Source organism: Coturnix japonica, chromosome 1 (assembly GCF_001577835.2).
Source record: "Coturnix japonica isolate 7356 chromosome 1, Coturnix japonica 2.1, whole genome shotgun sequence".
Classification (NCBI taxonomy): Eukaryota; Metazoa; Chordata; class Aves; order Galliformes; family Phasianidae; genus Coturnix; species Coturnix japonica.
Window position 1 is genome coordinate 46,583,594 of NC_029516.1, and position 11,505 is coordinate 46,595,098.

Sequence of the window (11,505 nt, forward strand, 5' to 3'; positions counted from 1 at the left end):
CTCTCCTCTCCTCTCCTCTCCTTCTCCTCTCTTTCTCCTCCTCCTCCTTCCTCTCCTCTCCTCCTCCTTCCTCTCCTCGTCCTCTCCTCGCCTCTGTCTTTTCCCTTCTCCTCCCTCTCCTCCACTCCATCTCCGCCTTCCTCTCTGCTCCTCTCTCTTCCCTCTCCTCTCCTTCCTCTCCTCCTCCTCTCTCCTCTCCTCTCTCCTTCTTCTCTCCTCCTCTCTCTCCTACCCCTTCTTCTCTCTCCTCTTCTCCCCTCTCCTCTTTTGTGTCTTTGTCTTTTTGCCTCAGCTGAACAGAAGCATCACACCTCTTCCCACTGTTGTAGAGGTATGTTCTGCCACAGCTTGCTCTCCTGTGTCTGTTTTCATAGCAAAAGGAAAGAGATGAATCATGGATGGAAGAGAATTCAAAAAAGGTCTCATACATCAAGGCAGGGATGTAAGAGCTCCTGTCCCTGGTGGAGAAGGAGAGCAGTGGGGCCAACAGTGATTCAGAGCCCTGTGGGTTACTGAAGTCCCTTCCTGGCTTGCTCTTGTTCTTGCCACAGTTGGGAGTTGGAGGATCAGACATCCTTCTGCTCACTTAGACCCTGGAGACATGGAGGAAACCCCAAACTCTACCACTTGCTATCTTGCTGGAGTTAAGCATAGACTCATTCTCCCTGTAGATGCCACAAGTTCGGTGGCTTCTTTGATTCTGCATCCAGTGGACCATTGACATCATTTCGTTTGGAAGCTGGGGTCTTTCTTGGTGGGAGAGATTGTCCCATTCCATAAGGCTTGAGGCTCTTTCTCCAGTTGCTGCTTTGGTCAAGGAAGCATGGCATCGATCCTGGATTCCGAGCATGTTAGCTCAGATGTTCAGCACCATCCTTGGGATTGATTCCCTTATGTTTCAAACAGTGCCAGACAGGGATTTTGTGGGGTGTTACACTGAATCATAAATCACTGAGATTGGAAAAGACCTCTAAGACCAGCTAGACCAAATGTCAGCCCATCCCTACCATGGCCACCAATTACATCCTACTGTGCCACATCCACACAGTTCTTGAACACTTCCAGGGACTGTGACTCCACCACCTCCCAGGGCAGCACCATTCTTTCTACCATAAAGATTCTGGAAAGTAAAGATCTGTTACAGAAGCTAAAAATGTTCTTGAAATCCTTTGAACTTTGTTCCCTGGGTCACAGTCATTCACCTCCTTGCATTTTCTTGCTTCTCACCTTCAGGTTGGCTCTCCAGCAAAGAGCTGGGATTCAGGAGGATCTGGGAAGATTATCAGAATTCCATGGGTGATCTCTCATGGTTACAGGACTGGCACTTCTCTTTGACATCCCCAATGAGAAGGGAAAGTGAAGAAGCCAACAACCACATGCATCTGGGAAGGAAAGCAAGCTAGAAAATGGAAGAATTGGTGGGAACAATCTGCAATCTGTTGTGTGATTAGAGCCTGCATGTGTTCCAGTGCATGAGCAGCAAGGAGTGAATGACTATGAGATAGTCCTCATATGTGAGAAGACCTCACACTTGCCTTCAGGAGCAATTCAACACATCCAAGGAAGTTCTGTCTGGTCATCTTGGTGAGAGTTCACAGAGATGGAGACATTGTGAGGACCCCATCTTCAGGGTGTAAGAGTGCTAAGTGGGTTCAAGAAGGCATGACTTGCTCTGCAGACTGCTCATATGGACTTAATGTCCTCCATCCTCAGGATGCTCCTGACCTCTTGCATCCCCTTCTCCACACTCAGGATGCTCTTTTTGCAGCATCTTAACTCCATTATCCTGGGCCAGATTGTTGCAGTGCACTGGGGTCCCCACTGGACTCCATGATGGGGATCAGGACATGTTGGGAATGTGGATACCACAAGCATGTCAGTGGTAGCAGGGGTAAAGAAGGGGAGCCCAGCCCTGAGTTGCATTACTTCACATCCCTCCCTGTGCCCAGTAACTCCAATACCCTGGGGGTGAGCTCTCTATCCCCATTGGGAGTAAGCAGGGAATGCTGAGTTGGGGTAGGGGGCTGCAGCATCCCCTCCCCACCAGCCCTGACTGTGTCCTGGCTCTGAGCAACACTTGGCTCCACCTTCCACCCTTCCCTCCCCCAGTGCTAAGCAGCAAAGCCAGCAAGAGGCATCCAGCCGGGGCATTAGTAAAAACCAAGCCTCCCTCCAGGAATGGCACTTGCCTGAGCACCTCCCCGGCAGCACGCCCCACAGCCGGAGGGAGAACAGGGGGGCACTGGGACAGGAGCTGCAGCCTTCACAGGGTTTGCTGCCCGCACCAGCCAGCAACGTAAGTTTTCTTACCTGAGCTCACTGGCATGCACATTTATTTTTCATACTTTCTGCCACTTTTTCAATTTCCCCAGCGTAGATTTCATGTCATCCCCTGAAAGCGGGGTGACAGCAGCCTTTGCTCCGCATTGACTTTTGCAGCTAAACAAGAGGCATGCTTTTCTGTAACTTCCTATTTTTTTCTTTCTTTCTTTCCTCCTTTTAACTTCTTTCTAGGGGAGAGATGTTGGTGGGGTGGGGGGGGAGGGCTTTATTTTTAGAGCATTTCTTTTTCCAATCAGGGGACAGTGATGCTGTGGCAGGGACTTACAGAGGTGACTGCAGGCAGTGAGATATGAGGGTTGCACAGGGCAGGCAGTTCAGGTCCTGGGTTTCTCTTCAAGTTGAACTATGTGTGTGTTTGCATCTGGATATGTAGGTGCATATGTATATGTGTATGTGTGTTTATATGTACATATACAAGGACGTGTTTGGGGACATGGAGCGGGTGTGATTTAGGTCTTTGATCCAAGAGCAGCAAGCAGTGGCCAAGCGGTAGGGTGTCACATTGGCACTTTCTCCTACTGCCCCTGGGGCTCTGGAGGTGGCCAGGAGATGGGAGATCTTTGTTTTATCCTCCATGGAGATCTGCAAGCAGGCAGGATGCTCTATGCTCCCTTCTATGGGGTCCCCAGAACCCCTTGTCCTTCATGGTCTAGAGCGATTTCAGGCATGGGTTGACGGTTGGATTAGGTGATCCTAGTGGTCACTCCAACCTTAATGATTCTATGATTCCATAATTCCTTAGCACAGCTGGGCAGCTGCCATAGTCCCCTCTGCACATGCCAGTTTGGGACATTTGCAGAGATAAGAGCTCCCGATGGGTCAGGGCCCCGATCCATCCCCACCCCCATCGATCACGGGTTTTGTGGTGTGCACAGCTATTGCTTTGCTTGCGCTTTTATCAAGCAGCCCCTGTCTCGTGGTCTGCTCTTCGGAGTGTGGAGTCCCAGTCGGATTTGGTGGTTGCTTTTCCTTTTCTCTATTTTCCTTCTTCTTTTTTTCCTTCCTTTCCTTTGTTTTTCTCTTCCTCCCTTTCCTCCCCAGTGAGAAGAAGAAAGTGACCATGGCTGATGAGCAAGACCTGTCAGAGGTGGAAATGAGCCCAGTGGGTTCTGAAGACCACCACTGCCTCTCACCAGGACCATCCATGGCATCGGACAGCTCTCCACACCTTGCGGGCTCTGGGAATGGAGAGATGGGCAAGGTCAAGAAGGAGCAGCAAGACTCGGAGGCGGATGATGACAAGTTCCCTGTCTGCATCCGTGAAGCGGTCAGCCAGGTGCTGAGCGGCTATGACTGGACCCTGGTACCCATGCCTGTTCGAGTCAATGGAAGTAACAAGAGCAAACCCCACGTCAAAAGGCCCATGAATGCCTTCATGGTCTGGGCACAGGCTGCCCGGAGGAAACTGGCTGACCAGTACCCGCACCTCCACAACGCTGAGCTCAGTAAGACCCTAGGGAAGCTCTGGAGGTAAGAGCGGGCGCGTGAAGGTGTCCTGATGCTCAGGAGGAAAGATGGAGATGGGGAGGGTGGAGGGGGTGTCTCTTGTGCCACTGCTTCCTTGCTGTAAGATGCCCACGGGAGGCACTGCCAGAAGCTAGGAGAATGGGGAAGTGTTCTATACCTCATATATGTAGTGAAAGCTTCCTCAGCAGAGCTCATCTCCATCCCAAGTGAAGCCCGCACTTTTCTTTTTCACCTGTTTCCCTCTGATTTTCCCTGTTGTTCCTGACCAAGACACTTATCCTTGTCTGCTTGTGCTTGATGGTCAGGGGAGATCTTGTTTTCTTGGCTCACCCTCTGCTGGGCAAAATTAAGCATGAACAGAATCTGGTCTGAGCATCATCAACCTTAATTCACCTGTGGCTGCCCCAGGACCATTTGATCTCGGGTCCCACACCAGCAGGGGTTACCTTCTGAGTGGTGCCAAGGAGGATGGTCTCCCATCTGATCCCCCCTCCCATCCTTCCCAAGGTGGTCCTGGTATTGGCAGATTGTGTAGATGCAGTGAGGCAATCAGTCAGCAGGGATAAGCAAGGAGAGACCCTACTATATTGCGCGGCTCGTGAGTGCCATGCTGGCCAAGCCACTCTGTCCTGATGAGGCTGTCTATAACAGTAATACCATCAACCTGTTAAACTTTCTGCTGCTAGCCCCCCACAGCGTCATCCCCTTGCCTTGCACCAAGCAGTGCGCAACATGGCCGTCGGCCTCATGCAAAGGGGCTCTCTCATTCCCTCTTCTGCCCCGATGGCACTGTGTTACAGGAACATTTCTGCCTCTGATGGGCTACAAGACATTCTTCCAAAACACACCCTGGCCAGTAGGTCTCCTCCTGACTCCAAACCTTCTGGTTCATGAGAGAGAACTGGACCCTTAGGAGTCATTTTCTCCCTGTGTTGCATCCACTTGTTTACCCCAGGCCACCAATATGTTCTATAACTCAAACAAAGGGATTTCTTTAGGTAGTCAAAGGCAAACGTCTACTCTGATGCTCTTTCACTCCATCCTGCTTTGTTCCCCACTGCCTTTCCTTTCCTCTACCCTATCTGCTCCATCCTTGGGCTCTGCCACCAGCCTCTGACCTCAAGTGAAGCTTGGACCCATAGTTCTCAGGCCTGGACTGCTCTTTCCCTTTCATCCTGGTAGCCCACTGGTTCACTCTATCCGCCCCACCATCTATTGTCCCCACCAGGCACAGCCATTCCCACCCAGCCACACCTTTATGTCCTCTTCCATTTATTTCTTTATGAATCAATCACGTTCCTTACACCTTGCACCCATTTCTCTGCTTCCCAGCACCTTCTGATGCTGTCCAAATCCACCCTGTTTTGCTCCCAAATTGTTATTCCAATATACTGTTCCTTTACTGGGACACAACTCCTTCCAATGTCTTTGCTGCTAGGGCAAACACAGCTCTCCAAGCTGTGCCAGCCCTTACAAGACTGTGCTGCCTGGGTTACAGATACAGCCCCAGGGCTGGTATCTGAGGTAGCCAGGACGGCACATTTGTGCCTTTCTGTGGGGCTAGGGACAAGAATCAGCCAACTAAAGCCCAGGGGAGCTGGCCTGGAGGTTACAAGGGCTGCAGCCCTGAGCCAAGATTTTCATCCGTAGTGCAGTTGGGTTGTTCTCCAATATGGTTCCTGTGTATCAGTGTTTGTGTATTGGTGTGGGTGACAAACTCTCCTTCCACGTAGGCTGCTGTGAACTTATACATATGGGGGCTGCATTAGCAGTGCAGGGAATGAGAGCTGGTGAGCACAGAGACTGCCTGGAGACCTTTAAGCTAAGAGCCTTGCGACTGGCGATTGGTAGGAATGGCAGAGCCTGGAAAATCTTCTTAAAGGCTGGACCAGTATTCTTGCTGCATCCCTACCATGTGGACAAAAGCCCCGTGGGGAGGTTGAAGGGGAAGGAGTTATGGTCCCATTCACCTTTCCCAGTCTGCCCGCTTGGGATGGAAAGGATGCAGATGAAGAAGCAAATGTGCTAAAATGGAGGGTGAGGGGAAGGAGAGGAGGAGGGGAGGGGAGGTTTTCCATGCTTGATGAAAACTCGTCTTGGCTGCCTTCCTTCCCCGGGGCAGGTTGGGAGCAGCGCTCAAATGGAGGCTGGCTGCTGAAAATGTCAGTGTGATGTGACTCTAAGCCAACATGCCAGCCAGCAACAACTCTGGAACCAGACCCAGGCGGGAGCTGGGAAGAAGGGCTATGGTGGGGCTGTAGGGAGCAGCACAGAGAGCTGATGAAGAGATCTTTGGGAGTGGCAGCTCTCTCATTTCCTGAACCTCAACAAGGCAAAGAGCCAGGGATGGGGTCATGCCCACGAGCTCCAGGGCTGCGGACGTGTAGGACCAACCATCCCTGGCCGTGCACCAGGAGATCCCATCCACACGGCCCTGACTCATCGGCAGCTGAGCCCTGAGATGGGGTCAGGCTGTGGCAGCCCGGCATGATGCCAGGTGATGGAAGGGAAAGATGGGAAAGGGAAGAGGGAAGACTATGTCTCCTCTTTTTCCTCCCAAAGTGGGGTGCCACAGGGGTGAGTGCTTAGTGTTGGGCTGGGTGGAAGTGGCTGCATTAAGCCCCATGAGGGCTTTGCTCCATGATCCATAAGTTCTGTGGCCATACAAGATTCTTTTGCATTGTCGATGGGGGAGTGTGGGGGGCAGAGGGGGAGGGCAGGAAGCAAGTGAAATCCAAATCCCCCAAATCTCCTGGCCTTTGCCTGCTCGCACCAGTTTCACTTTGCTAAAGCCGATTTGTGCTCTGATCCCAGTGAGAGGGAGGAGGGAGCAGGCAGGCTGGGGAAGGAGAAGACAAAGACACAGGGAGTGGACTTCCCTCTGTCCTGCTGGCGGCACTGCCAGCAGGCTGTCGGCCAGGAGGGAGGAGGTGAGGAGTCCAGGCACCAACAGAGGGCAGGGAGCTGGCTTTTGTGCAGACTCAAGTGACTCTGTTTCTAGGAGGCAGATATGGAAGGCTGAGCTTTGGTCTCCACTGCTCATCTCCTCTGTCCAGCATCCAGCCTCTTCCTCCAAGAGGTACCTACGTAAAATGAAACCTTCCATTTCCAGACATCTTATTAGCTTTGGCACTACCTGTGTTGGGAGTGTAAAGAAGCCTGAGCCCAGCTGCCACGTAGAGAAGTGTTGTAAGGGTGCAGTTTGCCTCCATTCTCTCCTTTCATACAATCATAGAATACCCTGAGTTGGAAGGGTCCCATAAAGGACCATCGAGTTCAACTGCTGGCTCCACATAGGACCACCCGAAAATTAGATCCTATGTCTGAGAGCATTGTGCAGACACTTCTTGTACTACCTTAAGACTGGTTCCATGAGCATTGCTCAGAAGAGCTTGTTCCAGGGCCCAGTCAACTTCTGGGTGACCTTTTCTTGATATCCAGCCAGACTGTCCCTTCTTCATCTCCCATGAAGAAGGGATGTTCCCAAGGATGAGGTGAGGTTGCCTTCTAGACCTTGATGCCTTGGACAGCTGTCCTTTACACACCATGGAGGGCAGATTGGAGCAGCACTGGCAGAGGGATTAGAGCCCTCCTGGAGCTGTGAGTGTGGTATAGAGTGGTGGGAGGGGAGCAGAAAAGCTGGCGCTGGATTCACGGTGGCTCAGTTGCTTTAAGCTGCAGGATTAAGGAGGTGGAGGAATGCAATGTGAGGCTGTGACCTTCTCAGGCTGCCTGGAGTGAACCTAGGTCAGCACTGTAATGGGCTGAAGACCGCTACACACCTTCTGACTGATGGGCAGAAGGTGCTCAAAAAACAGTCACTGGCTGGTGAACCCTTTCATCCTCTTCCACAGCTCTACCTGCATACTTCTCCTCTCTCACCTTCAGTTTTTCAGATCAATCCAGGCCATTTTGTCTATGACAATGCTTACAGTTGATCAGAATAAGTTACATTTAAAGCTAAAGGCTTCAGGGGTACCAAGATGCTGTCTCATTCCCATCCCCAGGCAACTGTTTCATTGGGAGGAAAAAGGGGTGGGCATCTCATAAATGGGAAATATTTTGCCATTTGTGTGCCCAGCAGCCGTATGACGAGACAGGTCCCCTTTGAGAGTGCTGCTCTCTGATCAGAAGCAGGATGACTTTGAGTCACAAGAATATTTGAGGGGAAAGTGGTAAAATAAAACTAAAGTGTTTCCAAGTGGGAATCTGTGAATGCCTTGAGCAATGAAATTGGTCTCTCTGAGCTGTCCTGCCTGCATGTTGCATGGTTTCTTTGGAGATCCTATCTTACCCAGAGCAGCTCATGATCGGGCAGGAGTACAGAGAAGGAACTCACATTTGTATGTCTTTTATCCAGAGTCCATGGCTCATCCATTTCTACAAGGTCTAGTGACGTAGAAGTTGTTTTTTTGCAGTAAGAAGAGCTGGATATTTGTGCTTCAGCCTATGGCAGCCAACACCAATCACTGTCATTGATGCTCAGTAGAGCCATAATTTTTTCTTTGGGGTTGAAAATAAAAGACAAGTGAGGTTGTTGAGCTTAATTGGGACTTTGAGATTCTTTTCCTGACGTTCCTTCCCCTCTCCTTCCCCTGTTTTTTACCATTTTGGCCCCACAGGCTGCTGAATGAAAGTGATAAGCGTCCCTTTATCGAAGAGGCGGAGAGGCTGAGGATGCAGCATAAGAAGGACCACCCCGACTATAAGTACCAGCCACGGAGGCGGAAAAATGGCAAGGCCACGCAGGGTGAAGGAGAGGGCCAGGTGGAGGGGGAGGCTGGAGGGGCTGCTGCTATCCAGGCTCACTACAAGAACACCCACCTGGACCACAGGCATCCTGGGGAAGGGTCACCCATGTCCGATGGGCACCCAGAGCACTCTTCAGGTGAGTCCCATGGCTCTGTGAACCAACTGGTAGGTGACAACCATCTGGGAAGCTCAGGAAAACAAGCCATGGCCTTAGGGATATGTCTCACATTGCTCATGACTCGACAAACACTGTTGGAGTCAGTGGGATAGAGACAGGCCTCTGTTTCTGAAGCACTTGCATTCCTCTGGTCAGGTTGGATATAATTCCTTACTTATCATGGCTTACTGGCAGGAGCAGAGTTGATGTGTGCTGCTGCCCAGGCATAAAGCAGTAACTCACTTCTTGACTTTCTTTCCTCCTCAAAATGTTTTTCACACCGCAGGTCAGAGCCATGGCCCTCCTACTCCTCCCACTACCCCTAAGACTGAGCTGCAGGCAGGCAAAGCTGACTCCAAGCGAGAAGGGCGTTCCCTTGGGGAAGGGGGAAAGCCACACATTGACTTCGGCAATGTGGACATCGGGGAGATCAGCCATGAAGTGATGTCCAACATGGAGACCTTTGATGTCAACGAATTCGACCAATACCTGCCACCCAACGGACACGCCGGCCACCCAGGACATGTTGGGGGCTACGCAGCAGCCACTGGCTATGGCCTTGGGAGCGCCCTGGCTGCAGCCAGTGGACACTCAGCCTGGATCTCCAAGCAGCATGGAGTCTCCTTGTCCGCCACCACATCACCGGTGGTGGACTCCAAGGCCCAGGTGAAAACAGAAGGGTCTGCCCCTGGAGGTCATTACACTGATCAGCCCTCCACCTCCCAGATAGCTTACACATCCCTGAGTCTGCCCCACTATGGTTCGGCCTTCCCGTCCATCTCCAGGCCCCAGTTTGACTATCCTGATCACCAGCCCTCGGGACCCTACTATAGCCACTCCAGCCAAGCCTCTGGCCTCTACTCTGCCTTCTCCTATATGGGACCTTCCCAGCGTCCTCTTTACACCGCCATCTCTGACCCCGCACCCTCCGTGCCACAGTCCCATAGTCCCACACATTGGGAACAGCCTGTGTATACGACTCTCTCCAGACCATAGGGAATGGGGAACAGTGACCAAAGCAGCGACGGAAAGGCTCCGAAGAATCCGCACAGGCAGAAGAGCCTCCGAACTCCGAGGTCACTCAGTGCCACCATCCAGCCACCAGAACCCACTGAGTATCTGGAAGTGCCTTTCTTGACCCCGGCTATCGCTGGCTCACCCGCCTACAGAAAGGTTTCTCGTCCTTTCGCCCTGTACCGATTTCACGCAGGCCACACAACTGGCTTGCAACACCTTATTGGCCTTCTAGATGAGGAAGACTCAAGACATGGAGTGACGGGTCCGTGGTGGGCTTCGTTGTGCGCACCCTGGACTGTAAGCGGAGAGAGACTGTCCTTTCCTTACCCTCCCCAACCTCCTCCAGTGAATTAGCAAGTGTTTCCAAAAGGCCACCATGGCCAACTCTTTGTCAGCTGCTGCGGGTGAAGGGTGCTTGTTCAGCCTTGGTGAACATGTCAAGGGAGGAGGAGTTGGGAGGACGGCATGGCCGGCTTCCTTGCATCAGTGTTGTGCAGCAGTCCTGCCTAAGATTCACACATGCATGAATCTTGATCCCTGCTGGAAGACCAACTTATGCTTGCTTCCCTGCTTGATTTCCACAGCTGCACGCTATAGCTTTTCTCCCCGCCTCTTCCCTCTGTCCCATCTGTTTAATCCCACACTCCTTCCTGCATGGATTTTATAAGGCCTGACTGAACAATGTGGATTCAGGAACTGCATTGTCAGCCTCAGCCTTTCTCATATCATAGCCTGTATGTGTGTATGCGTGTTCGTGTAAGGAGCTGAGGAGAGGTGGGGAAGGATCTGTGGATCATTCAGGTGCTGTGGGTGAATCTTCTCTTCCTACAATTTAATTTCTATAGTTCACTTGTGTCTCAGATTTCTGGCATCTCAGTCTATCCCAATCTCTTCAGTATCCCAGCAATCTATCAGCAGACCAGGTCCTTGCTCCTTCAGCATTCAACTGTATCTGCTGAAAAAGTAAAGGCACCAAGAAAGCTACTATGCACTTGCCAGCACCCAGACGTGGCTCCAATATTCCAATACTCACTTTAAACCCTCTTTAAACTCAGGCCGATGGGCTGCACATCACTCTGCTCGTTGGTTCATCACATTACTGCAATCTGTCAGCACCTCCCTCCTACTTTCGCTCAGGATGGAAAGATACTCTCATGGATACAAGCAAGGTCGATACGCACTCAATATTGGATGACTACAAAGAAAAGAACACTGTTTATGTGCAGAAGAACTCATTCTCACCTCTGGGTTTCAAGCTGGAAACAAGCAGCTCTTGCAGCCAAATCAACCTCTTTTGTTCAGCCCATCTCCTGAGGACTACTTCATTCTCCTTTGTCACCTCCAGGACTGGGTGGTATGTCCTGCCAGGGAGCAAACTGGCCAAGAAGCTGCTGCAGGAAAAAGTGACTACTGACAATTGATCACAGAGATGTGTTATGGGACCTTCTAACAGTTAATTCAGTCTAGAAAGACAAACTACTTCGACCAAATGTGGACTGTGATTTGTGTCACTGTTTCCCTCTGTTGATATGATGTCGGATGCCCTTCCCACCTCCCTTAGCTATGGATGACTTCTCCTCGTGGTGTCTGAAGAGATCACATAGAATGTTTGTTCCCTGTATGCATGTAACCTATTTGAGCCCTCTCCCCTTATTTATGCAAGTAGCACCTTCCTTCCCCCGCTCCCTTTCCCCAGTCTCTATGCTGTCCTAGCACCATTAACTCTGCATTAAACATATGGAATAATAAACTTAAAAGTTTCATTTTCA

The 11,505-nt window shown here is 51.3% G+C and overlaps 1 protein-coding gene across 1 annotated transcript; it reads left to right on the forward strand.

Annotated features, from left to right (window-relative positions):
• The first annotated feature begins 1,189 nt into the window (after window positions 1-1,189).
• SOX10 (SRY-box transcription factor 10) lies at window positions 1,190-11,505 on the forward strand. Its single transcript, XM_015862947.2, has 4 exons — window positions 1,190-2,296; window positions 3,385-3,813; window positions 8,433-8,698; window positions 9,006-11,505. The coding sequence occupies exons 1-4, from the start codon at window positions 2,004-2,006 to the stop codon at window positions 9,713-9,715; spliced, it is 1,698 nt and encodes a 565-aa protein (XP_015718433.1). The 5' UTR covers window positions 1,190-2,003; the 3' UTR covers window positions 9,716-11,505.